General features: G+C 34.9%; 3 protein-coding genes across 10 annotated transcripts in view; 1 reads left to right on the top strand and 2 right to left on the bottom strand.

Annotated features, from left to right (window-relative positions):
- Positions 1 to 4,009: 4,009 nt before the first annotated feature.
- Positions 4,010 to 5,202, bottom strand: LOC103483090 (NDR1/HIN1-like protein 12). The gene has a single exon (XM_008439525.3). It carries the CDS (start codon positions 4,783 to 4,785, stop codon positions 4,117 to 4,119), a length of 669 nt encoding a protein of 222 aa, XP_008437747.1. The 5' UTR covers positions 4,786 to 5,202; the 3' UTR covers positions 4,010 to 4,116.
- Positions 5,203 to 5,870: 668 nt separating this feature from the next.
- The window catches only part of LOC103483089 (protein BONZAI 2-like), a 14,196-nt gene continuing 542 nt past the window's right edge, over positions 5,871 to 19,524 (bottom strand). For 2 of the 8 annotated variants that reach the window (XM_017043544.2, XM_017043542.2), the window contains 17 exons: positions 19,205 to 19,345; positions 18,084 to 18,507; positions 17,772 to 17,819; positions 17,253 to 17,401; positions 17,112 to 17,160; positions 16,868 to 16,924; positions 16,475 to 16,663; positions 16,255 to 16,389; positions 9,151 to 9,212; positions 8,944 to 9,046; positions 8,740 to 8,854; positions 8,369 to 8,445; positions 8,149 to 8,286; positions 7,881 to 8,045; positions 7,531 to 7,644; positions 6,563 to 6,659; positions 5,871 to 6,464 (listed from right to left, as the gene is read on the bottom strand). In XM_017043544.2, coding sequence (XP_016899033.2) covers positions 6,355 to 6,464; positions 6,563 to 6,659; positions 7,531 to 7,644; positions 7,881 to 8,045; positions 8,149 to 8,286; positions 8,369 to 8,445; positions 8,740 to 8,854; positions 8,944 to 9,046; positions 9,151 to 9,212; positions 16,255 to 16,389; positions 16,475 to 16,663; positions 16,868 to 16,924; positions 17,112 to 17,160; positions 17,253 to 17,401; positions 17,772 to 17,819; positions 18,084 to 18,224 — 1,749 coding nt within the window. In that variant the 5' untranslated portion in view covers positions 18,225 to 18,507; positions 19,205 to 19,345 and the 3' untranslated portion in view covers positions 5,871 to 6,354. Of the gene's footprint in view, positions 6,489 to 6,562; positions 6,660 to 7,530; positions 7,645 to 7,880; positions 8,046 to 8,148; positions 8,287 to 8,368; positions 8,446 to 8,739; positions 8,855 to 8,943; positions 9,047 to 9,150; positions 9,213 to 16,254; positions 16,390 to 16,474; positions 16,664 to 16,867; positions 16,925 to 17,111; positions 17,161 to 17,252; positions 17,402 to 17,771; positions 17,820 to 18,083; positions 18,508 to 19,201; positions 19,346 to 19,524 lie in introns of all 8 variants that reach the window. The other 6 variants (XM_051086595.1, XM_008439520.3, XM_051086596.1 and 3 more) reach the window with 6 other exon arrangements.
- The window catches only part of LOC127149932 (uncharacterized), a 1,759-nt gene continuing 1,441 nt past the window's right edge, over positions 19,207 to 19,524 (top strand). The window contains exon 1 of the mRNA XM_051086330.1: positions 19,207 to 19,354. Within this exon, the coding sequence (XP_050942287.1) occupies positions 19,207 to 19,354 (148 nt within the window). The remainder of the gene's footprint in view (positions 19,355 to 19,524) is intronic.

Raw genomic sequence — 19,524 nt, 5'->3', positions numbered from 1 at the left:
AATATTATCCTTTTCTTTCCAACTTAGAATGGTGTTGAAAAATATGATCTGGCGGTGGACTATAAACAAAATATATCATCATATTTTTCGCTAAAAATACGAAGAAACAAACTTTTAAAAGTGACGGTTATATTTTTAAAAAGACCTTGAAGAATAAAATGAAAATTCAGGTCTAACTTGCAATTGAGATTATATTTCTCTTTTGCAAAGAAATTTATGAAAATTAATATTAAGACATAATCAAATCCACCATGTCAAAACCTTGGGACAATTTTGCCTATTAACCCAAAAGATTTGCTACCTTTCAAGGATGATTTTTTTTCCGTCAAACCTTTTTTGCTTGATATATTACCCAACCTTCCACATACCAACTTTTTTAATTACCTCAGTCTTTCGAAATTTCTTTTTAACTCATCCACGTTAGATTTTGCAATGTCTGAAGAAGTGTTTAAAAAATTGATTGAGACAAATAGCAAGAGAATACAGGGAAAGATATGATAGAGCCGTGTAAAATAGAGTTCACACATTCATATTTCTTTTATCCATTATATTGGTAGTACAGAGGTGGGAAACGGCGGTGTATAATAATTGGAATGAATATTTGGAAGGAGGCTATAGCTACTGGCAATGGTCTTGATTTAGCATTAAATGTGTCGGGACACAAATTTTGTCTTTTTACGTACTTAAAATAATCCACATGTAGCCAGTATTGCATAGTAGCCCATTCTATGGTCATATAATCATATTAATTAGTAAATGTAGTTAATCACTTTTGGATATGTTGGACAGGAGTTCCTAATAACATTGGATAACTATAATAAGTAATAATTTTAAAAACAATAATTAAGTATATAATAATATTTTTTTAAAAAAATTAAATATATAAACTTTCTATTGTTGATCAGTTTTCTCTATATTACAATTTTTTTAAATATTATCATATTTATTAGTATTTTGAATTTGATGACTATACAAATATATCTATACAATATTGAGAGATTATGGAAATGGAAGCTGAGAATTTCCAAATTAGGAAGTATGTCTGAAATAATTGGAATGGATGTGAAGTTTAAGGTAGCTAATTAAAATTAATGGCAATGAATAAATCAATTCAAAAAGGAACTCACATGCAAGGGACTGCTGTATACTTTCCTCGTTAACAAGGCAGCGCAGTGCAGTGGCTGCTGGGTGGGTTGGGTTGTCTGTGTAATTCTTTCAAAGACAATCTTTTCAAGGGCCCCTTTCAATTGTCGCCACTTTACGCTTCAAACACACACTCTATCCTCTCGTTACTGCCACATTCAACTCAATCTGAGATCTCCGCCATTTTGCAACAACTGGATATGAATCATGATAAAAACATATTTATATATGAGAAGCACAACATTAGAGGGTTTTGATACACTACGGAATATGACTTAAGTTAGGGTCACCCTACAATTCATTCATAGACCATCAAACTGGCCCATTTTAATTCCCGCAGTCCAACCTTAATTCTCTCTGTGATATATATATCGCCTAAGTAAGTAGGCTAAATTACTCTCAAACTTTTTTATTTTTTTATATGAGTAATTTAGTGGGTCATTATTAAAAGCTTGACTACATTTTACCCTTCCTAACTCTCATTTGTATCTATCTATTTATAAATATATTTCAAAAGATGTTTGTAAGAGAATTCTCATGGTCATGAACTTTACCTACGATATTTATTTCAAAATTACCTATATAAGTAAGAATTTTTTTGAAAAGTCAAAAGATTATTGTTCTATCGTTAAAGAAAACGTAAATGCTTTTATAAGGTTAAAGTATATTTGAATATATTTATTATTCAACACAATATATTCGACATATACTTGAATTTTTCAAAAATAAATTACGAGAATATATTTGATAACTATATATAAATAGATTTATATATATTATCATAAATATATCAATGTATTGGATCTTTCTATTTTTCAGTATATTTGTAAACACATCAACAGAAAAAAAGTGACGGTACATGCTGTGTACATTTACTGTTTTTCCTAATATTTCTTGAAAATATAAGCTGCAACACTTCCACAAATTTGATCTTCTCCAAAAGTTGGGACTGTCATATCTCGATTTATTTTGACAAAAGCTTGAATCGGGCTTAGAACCAAGACCAGTGTGCATCATATCTTCAAGTTTTAATTTTTTAATTTTTAATTTATTTTTATTGTCTCAAGTTTAGTTTTTATTCAAACCGCTATGTATCAATTTATTCCTTCGAGTTAATTTTTCAACAACTTAATTTCTATACGTTCATTTCATTTTTACACAAAGTGTTCCCAATTATTTCGATTGTAGTTACTCCTTGTTCTTTCTATTATGATTGTTTTTGCTATTTAGTTTAATTTTAAAATTTCCTGCTACTAATTTCCTCGTTCGATCAAATTCTATTTAAAAATTAGGGTTGTAATAGCTTGAATCCTTTCAAAAAGGAGGAGTGAGTAAGATTGTAAGAAGGCGAGAAGTTGTCTGTTTAAGTTGTACATTTATTTTCGGTATGTTTTTTTTCATCCCATTTGCTTTTTATTTAATATTCAGCATACTTTAGTAGTTGAATTTTTAGTAATTCCTTTAGTTTGTTCACTTATTCTAAGTTTATTCTCTCTCGATCATTGGGTACTTATCTCAAGGTAAAATTGATATCTCTTTTATTTAATTTATTTCAACTTCTATGTTATTTAGTTTATTTCAACTTTTACGTTATTCTTTCAATTTTTCTGTTATTTACATTCTCTTTTTGTTACATCTGGAGTTTTTGTTATTCATCTCAATATTTTGTTATTAATTTATTAAGTCAACTTTCCTTAATATTTTAAAGAATGCTCTATTCATCTCAACTTTTTGTTATTCTATTTATTTAATCAGAGTTAAGCTTTTCTTAATGCTCTAGATTGATCACTATGATTAGTATACTAAAATTGAATTTAAATGAATATAACGTTCCAGATTGATCACTTGATTAGTATACTAAAATTGAATTTAAAGAATGTTATATTCATCTCACTCTTTAAACATTTATTTAATTAGAGTCAAGCTTTTTACTCTAAATTGATTACTAAATTAGTACTCTAAAATGTAATCTAATACTCTCTATTCAGTACTCTAAAATCTAATCTAATACTCTCTAAATTGATGTCTAGATTAGTATACTGATCTAATTACTCTCTAAATTGATGTCTAGATTAGTATACTAAAATTAAATCTAAATTTTACTCTCTAAATTGATGTCTAGATTAGTATACTAAAATTAAATCTAAATAATGTTGTATTCAACTCAATGTTTTTGTTATTGATTTAATTACTCCCTATTTGAGTTATTGATTTAATTACTCCCTAAATTGATGTCTAGATTAGTATACTAAAATTAAATCTAAATAATGTTGTATTCAACTCAATGTTTTTGTTATTTATTTATTTAATTAAAGTCGAGCTTTCCTATTTATTTAATTAGAGTAATCTAATACACTTTAAATTGATGTCTAGATTAGTATACTAAAATTAAATCTAAATAATGTTGTATTCAACTCAATGTTTTTGTTATTCATTTATTTAATTAGAGCTCGACGAGTCCTAATTAAAATTGAATTAATACTCTCGAAATTGATCACTAGATTAGTATACTAAAATTGGACCTAAATACTCTCTAAATTTAGTTCTCACGGAAAAGAACCTAGAAATAAAACTTTGTTTTTTACTCCGACATTGGACAAAAACTTTTTAAAAAAATGACTATTAATATATGTTTAATGGTTTAATCTCTCAAACAAGAATAGATGTCGAATTTAGTTCACCAATGCATTAAATTTGAAGCTTTCCCGTGCATCAAAAACCATGTGTCCGCTGGTCAAAGTTCGCACCTTTCATATGCTTCTAATTTTCAATTACACAAATTAACGATGATATATATTCCAACAAAAGCGAAAATAGGATCCATAAATTGAGATAAAGGAGTTTGTTAGGGATTTGAACTCAAGAATGCTTTGACCAGACCCAAAAACTTAATCTAGGAAATTTAATTTGATATTTACATTAACATTTGGGAGAAGATAGGGTAAGCAATTATTGGTAATCAATAATGAAAAACTAGATATCAACTTTGCAAGGGGGAGAAGCAAGCATAGGAAGTTGACCCACCAAGCCTCTTTTCACACCCATCAACACATCACATTTTACATATACTGCATAACGTCCAGTCTTTAGTGGCCCAGCTTTCCATCTTAGTCTACCCAACAACACTACTCTCAACCCTAGAACTCCAATTGTTTGATCCGTTACCAACCCATTTGCCACCTCCAACGACACTGCCACCGCCCCACCACCTAGTACTGGAGACATCGCAACTGTGCTTCGCTTTTCGTGAGCCAGCGGAGGCAATATCACCTGCGACGTTATCTGCTGGTTCCTATACGACACAAAGATAGTCAGTCTGTCATAATAAATGGAAACTCGCCTGTTGGGGTTCCTCGTAACGATTGTGAATTGCATGGTTGTAGACAGCAGCGGCAGAGATGACATGTTGAGGTCATATATTGCGGCTCCAACCACCGTGAATTGAGGATCAATGGGGCGGTAGACAAGCCACAGAGTGAGAGCCACGACACCAATTATGAGGAGGAAGATGGAGATGCATGCGCAAACAGAGCGGCGAGTACTTTTCGAGTAGTATCGGTGCGAGAATCTTGCTCTGTTCTTTTCTTCTTTCAAATCCCTCTTGTTATGGACATCGTCTTGCTCTTCGTTTCTTTCTGCCATGGCTGGACTAATATCCAAAGAGGGAGGGTTTCCGAAAGAAAAAATTCAGTCCCTGTGCTCTTACAGAAAAGGCCTATAAATATTAGGGGGAAAGTTAAATATAAAGAATAAGGATCAATACCTCTGTGAGAAAATGAAATAGAAAGTGAAAAAGGAGCAAGTATTGGGGAGAGAATCCGGAAAATCATTCATGTACGTAAATGTCAAGGGGAAAAGTTAACTGTGAAAACAAGGATCAATACTATTGTGGAAAATATTGAATCGAAAGTAGCCAATGGTGTTCTACTTTAATTTCTAAACTCAGATAGTTACTTGTCCATATTCATCAACCTACATGGATTAAAATGTTTTTTTTTTTCTTTCTTGTAAAATAATTGTTTTCTTTATTCAGACTATAGAATTGGTATTTTGTAGATTAAAATGTTTTTTTTTCTTTCCAGTAAAAAAATTGTTTTCTTTGTTCAGACTATAGATTGATATTTTAGAAATTGAGAGATCAAAATAAAATATATATTTGAAAAGTTGAAGATAGAAAGTAAACATTTTAAAAATCTGAAAACAATATTTAAAATAATATGTAAGAAAATTCTGAATGGGACAAATTAATCTCAAATGTATGTGCATGAGGTAGTAAAAGGTGGCTGGGTTGCCTTGTTTACAGATGTGTTAGGTTTTGGACTATGTGAGATGGGCTGGTTTGTTCTATAACTAGAATTACCATTTACATGAAGGCTAGTTAGATCCCACGTCTCACCTAGCTGATGCTGCTCAACACGCGTTTCTATTCACTTAACAAATGTACATCAGAAATATGGCCATGTACGTGTTTCCTGATGCTTTTAGTTTTATCGTTAATATGAAGCTAGCCAACTATCCACGCATCTGATGGATTTTTGAAGACAAACCGTATGTAGAATGATACAGAGATGGAACATATATTTTAGTCCGCGACATTGAAAACTAGTTACAAAGGTTCACACTTCTTTTTTTGATTAATAAAATGAAGAATTCATATGTTGAACAGTGGCAAATCTAAAAGGCTGAATTACATATTAAAAATACATCTTAAGTCTTTGTTGAGGAAATAACTGTAAAAATGTTCGTTTATAACCTTAAAAAAACTTGCAAAGCTAATTGACCAAGGCATTGTGTCCTCAACAAAGTTGGGTGATTCAATTTTCTCTGAAACCTTAGCAATTCATGCAAGTCCAAAGGTTCAATACTGTATTCACAAAATCCACAAATAAAATCCAACGAACAAGATATGAAAAGAAGAAATCTCTCTGATATTCCTTTCTGTCAATCAAAGAGTAGATAGCCATAATATGGTGTCATCTTCTCTAGAATAGAAAAAGGTTCCTGGCACATTAAAGCCAACAATATTCGCTCTTGAATAAACTTGTCCCCGTGGAAAAAGACACCAACCATTGAACGGATATACCCACTGCATCGTTACGAACACCTGACTATAAACAAAAGTCCTTAAGCTCAGTGCAACATCGCACAACTGCCCAATATTTCCAGCTAAAGTGGAACAGCGACGGCAACACAAAAAAGTGATTTGATATCTCAGGCTGTTTGGTACGATGATCGTGAATTTGGTTGAACATCTCTGCTTCGAACATAGGTCAGAAATTGATGAGGTATTTCTGCTAGCAGGGCTTGAACCATAGAAACCCCTCCATTTATAAGTAATGTGTTAGCTACAAGCATGATGGGAGTTCACCCTATATCATATCATAGTCAGATCCAAATTTCATTCCAGAGAATCACTCACCCTGTACATCCCGAAATGGAACAAACTGGACTATATCTCGAGAAGCAACACGTTCAGTTGAACTTTCAAGTCTCTCTCCCTTGTCCGCATCTAAAACCTGTGCAGTGTTGTTATGGAATTAGCTCCAATTTAATATAATAGGGAATTAAAAAAGAGACCTGACAATTCATTATAATTATCAGAAAGGTTGTGTGAGACCCCTAATTAGGGAAATAGTAGAATTATTAGTAGAAGATTAATATTGTTATTAGTTGGGGCATATTAGTCAATATTTAGTATGTCGGTTTAGGTCCTTTTGCTATAAATAGAAAGAGAGGGGTTGGGGAAGGGTGTGAAGAGTTTTATGTGGGATTTCCTAATTGGGAAATTTGGGGAGAGTCAAATCCTCGTGAAAGGCTGGGGGTTACATTGTTACTTTCTTATGAGATTATAGCATATTTCAATACATTTTCGTGCATTTCCATATTTGATTGTTCTTGAGTTCATCTTGTGTTCTTGAGACAATTCTTGTTAGGTTGGGTTCCTAACACAGGTTGTAACTCTGATTTAAGATCTATGAGTATTCGCATCTTATTTTAAGAGTAATCCAAATATTACCATGCTCAGCTCTAAGATAAAAGCCAGACTGGAAAGGAGTGCAAAACGAGAATAAGAAGGAGAGGGAAAGACTTCGATTCTCATATATATCCTTAAAGGTATGCTTTTGAGGAAATACAGTTGAACGTATGACATAACAAAACCGATCTAACTTGAGCTAAGCCTCAACATTTTCATGGTTGAGAACTAAAAATGGGGAAGATAAATAACACATGATCTCCAAAAACAACCAAGTTAGTGGAAACAAGTAAACTCGTAGCTAGTAAGATTATTTTCCTTGTGGCTTCTTCACACCACAAACTTGTTTAGCACCAATTGTGCTGAATGCCGCAATATCAATTGACAAGGGGTATAATAAGAAAATTAGATACCTCCATTTCTTTAAAGTCGGCTCCACCCACTCCAACAATGAGAATGGACAGTGGCAGATCGGATGCCTTAACAAGAGCATCTTTAGTTTCTTGGAGATCGGTTACCACTCCATCCTACAGATAATTGGCATCATCATAAACAAAATTACAAAAGACTTGATGCAGTGGCATTTATCAATATTCGCGAAAAAATAAGTATATGTAATATGCCACCATGACAAGTAACAGTGGGCAAATTAAGGTAAAATTTCACTCATAATGCACTACTACGCATGCACAAAAAGAAAAGGGAAAAATGTGATTACAAATTTATTGTCCAAAATAACTAGGAGGTGGTTTGCTGCTCTTACAGTGATTATTAGCAAAACAAAGTACTTCCGCGCACCATTTGCAAGAGACTGACTGGCAATTAATGCAGCATTGTTAATCACAGGCCCAAAAAGAGTTGGTCCTGCAAGAGACACATTATGGAGCGCACTTGTATATGCCATCAAAATTCCTTGAGTTCCTTCAACCTAAAAGATAACTTACAATTGTTTAACACAGAAGCACGTTGAATTTGGCAAAATTAATATCCAGGGGAACAGAAAGTGAATTTGTATTATGCAACCGTTCCACCTCGCAGTAGTGACTACTTCCATTCAGGTTGAAACAATGAGAGACTGGACCATCAATAGGCCGTGCTCCAAATCCCCAAGCAGGAAAGCGTTTATCTGAGTCATAAAATTGCAGAACCTCTCCAACTTCTATGATTGCCTGAAACAGTCAATAGAGTAGGTTCCAATCAAATAAGGCAACTAAAAATTTGTGAGCTTCATATCAGGGGTCCATTTCTCACTTGCTGGTACGAATTTGGGCGTCCCGAAGGATCAATGAAATGCAAGGAATCACGAAGGCGAGGGTTTCCATTTGAAGCTGAAAAACAACCATGGAAATTAGATGGTGAGAATGTAGTGCAAGGCTAGTCCAGTTCAGCCAGCTGAGGGCGAAGTGGTGAGTTGACTTCTAACGCACACAAACAGCTAAAACTAAGATGACTACTTGATATTCATGGTGCAAAAGTACGCTTCAGAAAAAACACTACCGTCAGTGAGCCACCATGTTGAAAAAGTTATTAGTTACTGACCAACTCAGTAACTAATAATTTGAAGAATAAAAATTTGTAGTAGTCTAGAATTATGATTTTATTGTAAAAGAATACTAATAAACCTGTGAAATCAACAGCCACCATGAAGTTCATTTCATAGCCACCAGCCAAGTAATCAAGGAATGTTTGTTGAACACTCTCCGAGAATTTGTCCACAAATAGCTGGCTTTTTAGTGCCTGCGGTGAAATCAAAACTCAAATAAAATCGACTGTAACAAACATGAATTTAAAAGAAAAATGAGATCATTAGGAGTTCTATTTTAGACTTTGTTATGGTAATCATGTCCAGCAGAAGGAAGTAAGAACAGACTATCTCCCTCCCCACTAAAAGAAAGCTTCTCCAACTCCACAAGCGTTTTTCGAACTTTTCTGATGAGCAAGTGAACAGAAAAAAACACAATGAAATACATGTACTAAAAGACTAGTGGAAAATTGAGAAAAAAATACACTGGAAACATAATTTCCCTACTTACCCAATCAATTCGTGCTTCCCATTGCTGTTGAAGTTAAAACACTCTATTATTAAGGGGCTGTCCTGCAATTAAATACACAAATCAACAAGAAAGCAGAAAATCAGATGCTCCCCTTTTTTTAAAAAAAGAAAACGAAAACTTTTCGTTGAAATAATGAAAAGAGACTAATGCTAAAAGATACAAGATACAACTTACAAGTAGCACAAATAATTACAAAACAACACTTAAACCAAGAATATAAAAGCATGCCTGATATGAACTAGGATGCCTAAACCCTAAACCCTTATGTTGCCTTCAGGACCAATCACTCGTTCCAAATCCAAGAAACTACAGTTAGCATTGAATTCTCACATTCAAGAGGAAGTGCACTCAATTGAGGAGATTCGAGTAACAACAATTTATCATAAGATTTATAATTGGAGTCGGTTGATGGTACAGGATGGAACGAATTGACCTTTGATATCTTATGACTTCAAGACTGTTTTTACAAGGCTTTGATTTGGATTCGAGAACGAATCCTTCAAAAGAAGGAGATGATGATATGAACCGACCAAGCATCAAATTATTAATTAGATTTTAATTTAATAATTGCGATGTAATTTTAATAGTTTCCAGTTTTATCCTATTTAATAACATTTAAGTAGAGTTAATCAGTCTTCTCACAATGCATTAGGATTTTATTGGGAGACTATTTAAGTCTTGCCTTTAGGTTGTTTCAAGTTAGTTTTTTGACAATTAAAATATTTGGGTTTTTCCATCAATAGAAATTCTTTGGTAGATTTTTACAATTCTCATCACCACCTTTTTACAATTCTTGATTCAGGGTTGCATGCCAAGAACATTCGGGTAAGTTTGATCAGTGTTTTTAAAGGCTCAAGACGCACTAAGGCGCAATGGTCCTTCAGAGCCTAGGCGCAAGGCGCACAAAAAGGCGCGGGTTTTTTATCATGAGGTGCACTGTATATAAAAAAAGAAAAATATATATATATGTATTTACATATATACAAAATTGAAAGGAGCAATAATATATAAAATATAAGTAAATAACCAATGTGGAAATAAGAATTAACTCTAATGTATAAAATATTATAATATTAGTTTTCTACCCAAAAAACAAAACAAAACAAAAAACTAGTCAGAATTCAACACGTAATAGGTTCAGTTTAAAAAACGAATGTAATAATTTTTTTTAAAATTAAAGCCCAGCCCAAATGTTATACAAAAGCCCGCGCCTTTGGACCGCCTTTTAAAACACTGAGTTTGATCACCTTGCTTGTGGAGTGTTCGAACTTGGAGTGAGGAACTAGTTCTCCTTATCTCCTGGTCTTCAATCAAAGGGTATCCAAATCTAATCCCTTCCCTTAGATTGTTGTTAAATTGATTTGGGGGTTTTAGAATTTGATTTTAGGGGTTCACCGATTGGGTCCCTAATCATTAAATCCAAAGATCAATGCCTAAAATAAAGCCTTTTGGTGAATACTCAAATCTGTTAGACCTCCTATTAGGTTTCACTACAGTAGGAGGAATAAAAAGAAAACCCATGTGTAATACATGTGAGTTATAGAAAGTCGATTAAGTAAGAATATAAATAGCGGTTGGCTTAGGCAGTGAAATTAGTTAGTATCTTCTGAGTGAAGTTTCATTTGTTGATTCTAGAGAGAAGAACAACAAAGAGCTTGAATCTTGAATAAAGAGAAATTACTGTATAAAATTCATATTCATATTTGAATAAAGAGAAAATCTATACCAAAGGTAGAGTTCTATCATTTTCAGAGTAACGATCCTGGATTCATCATGGTTCAGACACAGATTGAAGAAAGGTCAAAGTTGATTGATAAGGAAATCGCCGGAATGAAGAAAGAACTGAGCAAAATGCCGATGATCGAAGCGAGTCTGAGCGATATCGCGAAGAACCTCGAACTGATGTGACTGCAATCAAAGAAGCAACAGCAGATGCTTCTGATGATGATGGAGTCGACTGCGAAGGAGCGATCGATAATGAGTGAGTGAATGACAGAATCGGCTGCACGCGATTCTGCGATAGTAAAAGGAAAGGAAAGCAAAGTTGCATCGAGTAAAGTTGCCGAATCGGACCGAAATATTAGAGATGTTCGATACGAAAAGAAAGTAGATAACGAAGAGAATTCCGATGACCGGAACAAGTTTAAGAAGGTCGAAATGCCGGTGTTTACTAGAGAAGACCCTGACTCATTATTTCGCACTAAAAGGTACTTCCAAAAACGTAAACTTACCGGGTCTGAGAAAATGCTAGTGTCGACGATTAGCTTTGACGGACCAGCCTTAAACTGGTACCGATCACAGGAGAGATAAATTTCTTAGTTGGTCGAACTTGAAGGAGAGGTTATTAGTCTGACTTAGATCAAATAGAGATGGAACGATTTGTGGAAGATTTCTTCGTATAAAACAAGAAACGACAGTAGAAGAATATAGAAATCTGTTTGATAAACTTGTTGCACCTCTATCTGATTTACAAGAAAGAGTAGTAGAAGATACATTTATGAATGGCTTGTTTCCTTGGATTAGAGTTGAGGTTGCCTTCTGTCAACCGAAAGGATTAGCCGGAATGATGCACATTGCACAATTAGTTGAGAACAGATAAATAGTTCGAGGAGAAGCTAATTTGAATGGGTTTGCTGGAGGGAAATATCCTCCTCAAACTACGACAACTAATAAGTAAGGAGTGAGTAACAATGTGGCTGAGAACAAAGGAAATACTTCATTTCCTATCAAAACAATAACACTGAGAAGTTCGAATGCTAATGAAGTTCGAAAAGAAGGGAATTCAAGGTGACTACCCAACGCTGAATTCCAAGCCAAAAAAGAGAAAGGACTGTGTTTTAGACGTAATGAAAAATACTCAGCAGATCACAAATGTAAAATGAAGGAGTTGCGTGAATTGAGGATGTTTGTAGTTAATAACGATAATGAAGAATATGAAATTATTGAAGAAAAAGAACCTGAAGGAAAGGAACAGGCCACATGGGAGGTAAAAGGAGACAATACGGCTTATGTTGAGCTGTCTATCAACTCTGTTGTTGGTTTAAATGACCCTTGAACTATGAAGATTAGAGGTAAATTGCAAGGAGAGAAGGTAGTAATTTTAATAGATCGTGGAGCCACCCACTATTTCATCTCCGAAAAGTTAGTGAAGACACTGCAAATACCTACCAAGTAGACAGCACATTGTGGAGTTATTTTGAGCTTCAGAACAGCTATTCAAGGCAAAGGAGTTTGTGAAGCTGTGGAGGTTCAATTAAAGAATTGGACTGTGAAGGAAGATTTCTTGCCTCTTGAACTTGGAGGAGTAGATATTATTTTGGGAATGCAATGGCTTCATTCCTTGGGAGTAACTGTGGTTGATTGGAAAAATTTGTCACTTACCTTCACTGAAGATGGAAAACAAATTTCTATTAAAGGAGATCCAAGTCTTACCAAAGCTCGAATTAGTTTGAAGAGTATGCTTAAGACTTGGGGTGAACAGGATGAGGGTTTTCTGATCGAATGTAGAGCAGTGGAAGTAAATGACATTGTCAAGACAGAGTGTTTTGCAACTGATGTGCAGTCTAATGAAATAAATCCGGTGCATACAATTCTGGAATAGTATGTAGATATTTTTAAGTGGCCAGATAAGCTTCCACCGAGAAGGGATATTGAACATCATATCCATTTAAAGAAGGGTACTAATCCAATTAACGTGAGACCATATAGATAAGATTATCATTAGAAAGAAGAAATTAGTTGGGGAGATGCTTGATTTAGGGGTAATTCGATCGAGTACTAGCCCTTTTTCCAGCCCTGTGCTCTTTAAGAAGAAGGATGGTAGTTGGCGCTTCTATGTAGACTACAGGGCTGTGAATAATGCTACAATTCCGGATAAATTCCCAATACCTATGGTGGAAGAGTTGTTTGATGAGCTGAATGAAGCAACATTCTTTTCAAAGATTGATTCGAAATCCGGTTATCACCAGATCATAATGCTGGATGAAGACAATGAAAAAACTGCATTTAGGACTCATGAAGGACATTATGAGTTCCTAGTTATGTCATTCGGGTTGACAAACGCACCGGCTACATTTCAAGCCTTAATGAATGCGATTTTCAAACCACATCTAAGAAAGTTTGTTTTGGTGTTCTTTGACGACATCTTAATCTACAACAAAAACGTGGAAGAGCATGTGAAACAATGGAGATGGTTTTTTCTATCTTAAGAAAACATGAACCATACGCCAATAAAAAAAATGTAGATTTGCTTAGCCAAAGATTGAGTATTTGAGGCATGTTATTTCAGGAGAAGGTGTTGAGGTTGATCCAAAAAAGATTAAATCCATAGCTGATTGGCTGAAACCTACTAACATCAGAGAAGTCCAAGGTTTCCTTGGGTTAACCGGTTATTACAGAAGATTTGTACAACAATATAGTTCCATAGCAGCTCCTTTAACTCAGTTACTAAAAAAAGGAGGATTTAAGTGGAATGAGGAGGCTAAAGAAGAATTTGAAAGTTTGAAGAAAGCTATGATGTCACTTCCGGTGTTAGCTTTACTAAGCTTTGATCATCCATTTAAGATTGAAACGGATGCATTAGGGTATGGTGTTGGAGCTGTCTCGATTCAGTTTAAACAGCCCATAGCTTTTTATAACCATACTCTAGCAATGAGAGACAAGGCAAGACCAATTTATGAAAGGGAGTTGATGCAGTGGTTCTTGTTGTGCAGCGTTGGAGGCCATACTTGCTAAGGACAAAATTCTTCATTAAAACCGATTAAAAGTCGTTAAAATTTCCGTTGGAGCAAAGGGTAGTTCAGCCTCAGTATCAAAAGTAGGTGGCCAAACTGCTTGGGTACTCTTTTGAGGTGATTTATAAGTCGGGTCTTGAAAACAAAGCTGCAGATGCATTGTCAAGAAAACCGCCTGATGTTCAGCTTTGTGGTATTGCTGTACCAGTTTTGATTGATCTAAAAAAGTATTAAAGAAGAAGTGGAAAATGATTTAAAGCTCCAAACGGTAATAACCGAATTGATGGACAGAAATGGGCAAAAAGATAGTAAGTATACACTATAGAATGGAATGCTAAAGTATAAAAATCAGTTGGTACTGTCAAAGACCTCATCATTAATTCCAGCTGTTCTAAATACTTACCATGATTCGGTGGTCGGGGGTCATTCTGGATTCCTAAGAACCTATAAGAGGTTAGCTGGTGAATTGTACTGGGAGGGTATGAAAGTTAAGAAACACTGTAATGAATGCTGGCCTGTTGGTACCCTTAGAAATTCCACAACAGATTTGGAGTGATATCTCCATGGATTTCATGGAAGGTTTACCAAAAGCGGCTAAGCAAACATGAAAAGGGGTTACATTCGTTTATAGCTAAGGTGGTAGCTGAACTGTTTGTAAAAGAGATAGTTAGACTACACGGATTTCCTTCGTCTATTGTCTCTGATAGAGATAAGATTTTTCTCAGTCATTTTTGGAAGGAAATGTTCAAATTGTCTGGAACTAAATTGAATAAAAGTACCGCTTATCATCCTCAATCCGACGGCCAAACTGAAGTGGTGAATAGAGGGCTGGAAACATATCTTAGATGTTTATGTAGTGAAAAGCCCAAAGAATGGGTCACTTGGCTACCCTGGGCTGAATTTTGGTATAATGCCACATTTCAAAGAGCTTGAGTGTAACCCCTTTTTAGGTGGTGTATGGGCGGAAGCCTCCTTCTTTGTTGTCATATGGTGATGGTGATACTTCTAACTCAACGTTGGATGAACAATTGAGGGAAAGGGATATTGTTTTGGCAGCTTTACGTGAACATCTTCTTTTGGCCCAACAGCAAATGAAACAGTATGCAGACCACAAGAGAAGGAATGTGGAATACCAAGTTGGTGAGTTAGTTTTCTTGAAGATCAGGCCCTATAGACAATTAACACTAAGGAGAAAAAGGAAATACTAAGGAGATATTTTGGGCCTTATAAGATTTTAGAGAAAGTTGGTTCAGTGGCTTATAAGCTGGATCTACCAGTAAATACTTTCATCCACCCTGCTCTCCATGTTTCACAGCTGAAGAAATTTGTGGGAGATCAGTTGCATGTGCAGCCCACTATACAATATGTAAATGAAAATTTTGAATAGAAGGCTCAACCTGAAGAAATCCTCGGGCATCAGAAGAACAAAGCTGGAAGTTGGGAAGTACTGATTTGCTGGGAAGGGCTACCGAGGCATGAAGCTTCTTAGGAGAGCTATGAAGATATGCAACAGCTTTACCCTAACCTTCACCTCGAGGACAAGGTGAATTTAGATGGGGGGAGTAATGTTAGACCTCCTATTAGGTTTCATTACAGTAGGAGGAATAAAAAGAAACCCACGTGTAATACATGTGAGTTAGAAAGTCGGTTAAGTAAGAATATAAATAGTGGTTGGCTTAGGCAGGGAAATTAGTTAGTATCTTTCGAGTGAAGTTTCATTTGTTGATTCTTGAGAGAAGAACAACAAAGAGTTTGAAGCTTGAATTGATATTCTATTAATTCATTACTGTATGAATTTATCAATTCATTACTGTATAAAATTCATATTCATATTTGAATAAAGAGAAATTCTATACCAAAGGTAGAGTTCTATCAAAATCTTCCACAAAAACCCCACCTTCATCTTGCCAAATCAAATCATAACTATTGTTGATAAAACAATTTTTACTTCTATCTTACTCAAACCAAAGAAATAAGAGAGCCATCGGCAAAGAAGGTAGATGTTCTCCATTGTTCAAACCTTAGTTTTCTAGAAAAAAAAGGATATTTGCACTCAAAATGACAAAACTCAGTCTTAAACTACCAAGATGACTCTTGGGTTGTAAAGCACAAAGCACATGATGCACCAATTCTCGAACTTCTGGAGTCTTGGACAACAACTTACATAAAAATGAACTGCAAGGGTAGATGAAATACAAGAGCACAAAACGTATAATAGGATTTATCATGATCCATTACAACTAAATTCACAGCAGTGATTGGCCTGGTTCCATGCTTGTGTGTGTGTGTGTGGTGGGGGGGGGGGGGGGTGAGAATGTCATTTGTTAAGTGTCTAGGAGGTATATTGTACCTTGCTTCCAACTTGTTGCATATTCAAGAATATAGGCTTCCATGTAGGATTCGAATCATTCTTTATGACTTCAGTTTTGCAAACTGGAATTGAACCCTTACTCTCCACAAATTTTGAGATAACCAGAAAAGGGTCCTATACCATGAATCAGAAATGCAACAAACATAATTCACATTCCTTTTATAGATACCAAAAGAAATGAATTAACGGCACTGCATACAATTCTTGAGAAGAGATCCTTGTGTTCCAAGTCTGAACACCTTAATATTATCTCCATTGTGGTCTTCGAGCTAACACATTCCTCAGCATGAACGGTAAGTTTTCCACAGAGTCGTGGCAGACTGGAGCTCGTTGACTCTTCTCTATATACAAGATCCAATATAAGTGATCTATCTGATTGGGTAACTATCTGCAAGATAGAAAAGGCTAATGACAAACATATATCTGATTATACAAACTACATCATTCACCTTAAAATGCAAATAAGATCCCTCTGCATTGCAACGGAAAGCATACTAAATATTCAATAGCTACATTCAGCCTATAGCGATCAAATCATATGCAAATAAATACTCATCATGATAGAATATGCATTTCAAACTACATGCATTACCTCAGATAGTACACAGGTTGCTTCACCAAGATATTGCTGTTCATCTAGCTTCAGCATCTGCATGATTTAGATTATGCATTATTAGCAAACTCTCGTGTTTTATGATTACAATGTAGCAACCAGCAAGTATAATGCTTTTATAACAATCTGTTTGAATAAAAACCAACATCAAGTGAACATGGTTAAGGATTGATATCCAATAGGGATAAGATTTTTTTTTTTTCTTTTGGGTCAAGATCGATACCTTTACTCCTAAGTTTTGATATTGAGTATCCACATCATATACAAAAAACCTGTCATAACATATTAATGCTTCAATTATCACAGCACCAGCAAGATCTACATTTGATGAATTACACATAGCAAGATGATCATTTAAACTTACACCAAAGTTTGCACAACCTCAAATTGATAGGTAATGTTAAGCTTATGAATCCATTTTGGATTTAAGGAATTTTGAACTACTTCAGTACGATGAAGTTCTTCTAGTGTTCCATCCTTTCCTTTTGTGTAGACAACCAGCATTGGATCACTCTGAGGAAAATAAAAATTTCATTAAGAGTTTTTTGGGGAAGGAATGGAATCAATAAATGGACGGGTATTATCATTAATAAATCCGAAGTAAACCAAACTTGCAAAAAATGTGACTTTTGAGAAAGTAAATATAAATCAACTATCTTCAATCACTTAGGAGCTCCAGAAATGAAAGTAATTACGCAACTTGATTCTATCTTTTCAATCATGAAACGTGAAAATACTACAAAAACCTTGTAAACTCAGGTATAAGGATGTGTAATATATGAATGGCATTCTTTCAGAGGAATAAAAAAGCCCATATGAATATATCTTGGATGAAATCATTTTTCAAGATGCAGTCTTTTGACGTCCAGAAAGGGATACTGACCTTAGAGAATATATCTCGGTCGCGCAAGTTGGATGCAGAGAATGAAAGCTGCCATTAGAATCGGAGAAGAAATGGGAAGATGAAACGAATTAGATGGCTATAAATTACATGAAGTTAAGAATAAGCAACAACGGAGGAAGCAACCATGGCTACATCTACAGCAAATCTAACACGTATACCCCAGAAGATAATACAACCCAATTGGAAACAGCAACAGAGAATAAAGGATGGGGGCACTAAACACACAAAGGACTAGAGAGGGTACAACCAAATAATTGAATGAAGCAGGTGAAAAAGAAAGGGGAAGAGAACCTCGATCTGGGAATAGAGGCCCCGATAGCCCCGAGATAACAAGAAACAATCTATGGCAACATTGGAAGTAGTACTTTGGGAGAAGGCAGTACCACCAACGGAAGACTGACCAGCCGCTTCGTTGGAAAAGCAATTGCCCATTATCCAAAAGTAAAGAGCTTAAGGATGGGATTGTGAGGGATAGTTGCCTCCAACTGATAGACACAACTGTGTTACAACCAAAAATTAATAACTTCACATATCATAACCCTCAACTACTCCAATGATATTGATATCCATATCCCATTGGTAATGCTCACAACGCCAACCTCTAATCATTCTATCATACTGCCAACATTGCTCTACAGTAAACCATTTAAATGGAAGGTGCAATGATTTGCTGGAAGAGACAAAAAGTATGGAGATCAAATTGTGGCACATGTACCTGGATACAAAGATAACAAACGATCAAATTCAATCTGTAACAGTTTTTTATAAGAAAAGTTCAATCTGTAACATTAATTCATCAATACACTTAGTAGAGAAAGAAACTTTGAGTTCTAAAACCCAATAATATCAAATGAGACCTAATTAAAATAACAACATGAATGAGATAAACTAAAACCAATCTCCATCCACTGAAAGCAAATATGGCTTTTTTAGCTAGCCGCCCATGCTAACTGAAATATTCATCTATTCTTGAAATGTGTGTTATTAGGACCTCTTATCCATGCCAATTGAGCTATTCATCTATAACAAGCCGATGCACTAGAATCACATAATTAAAAAATCGATTGGAAATGCAGAACAAATCAAATGTTTCATGATTCCCAGTTTGAAAATGTTCTACGACACTTATATGAACTTCTCAAGGGAATTCTTAAGTTTTATGTTGTCTCTCCTAAGATTTAATTTAAGTCAATAATGGAGGTAAAATGGATGAACATACAAAAGGAAGAGATTATATCAAAGAAAGCACCACAGAAAGAAATAAGAGAGCGATGCTTTGATTGTATTAATGTTTAATTAAGAAGAAAAAGATTTTTGTGTTTCTTTTCAGAAAAGGAAAAAAGAAGAAAATGTAGAGCTCTCCACTCAAGTAGTGGATGATAAACAAGATATCTTCTATTTTTCCAGACCACCTATGACTTTGTCCGTAACTGCCTCAAAGTGTCCCATAGTGACCACTGTACTTTCGTTTCTGGCAGCAATTAAAGCAGTAGCTTCACTGCAAACATTCGCAATGTCTCTCCAGCAAATCCAGGAGTCAAAGCAGCAAGTCTCTGCGAAAAGTAAGGTGGCTCTTGATCAAACTCTAACTATTTAAGATAAGTTTAAAAAACCAGTCACGTTCTTTAACGTCAGGTTAGAGCCCAAGGCACGGAATAGAATAAATCAAACAGATGAAACATTTACAAATGTAATATTGGAGACATGGAAGAAAAAAAAAGAAGAGCCTAGA

This window comes from Cucumis melo, chromosome 6, assembly GCF_025177605.1.
Source record: "Cucumis melo cultivar AY chromosome 6, USDA_Cmelo_AY_1.0, whole genome shotgun sequence".
In the NCBI taxonomy this organism is placed as follows: Eukaryota; Viridiplantae; Streptophyta; class Magnoliopsida; order Cucurbitales; family Cucurbitaceae; genus Cucumis; species Cucumis melo.
The sequence above is the reverse complement of the archived record's forward strand: the minus strand, read 5'-3'. Positions and strand labels throughout refer to the sequence as shown.

Excerpts from the sequence above, each read along its gene's own strand:
- LOC103483090 (XM_008439525.3), bottom strand. The coding sequence starts at position 4,785 with ATGGCAGAAAGAAACGAAGAGCAAGACGATGTCCATAACAAGAGGGAT.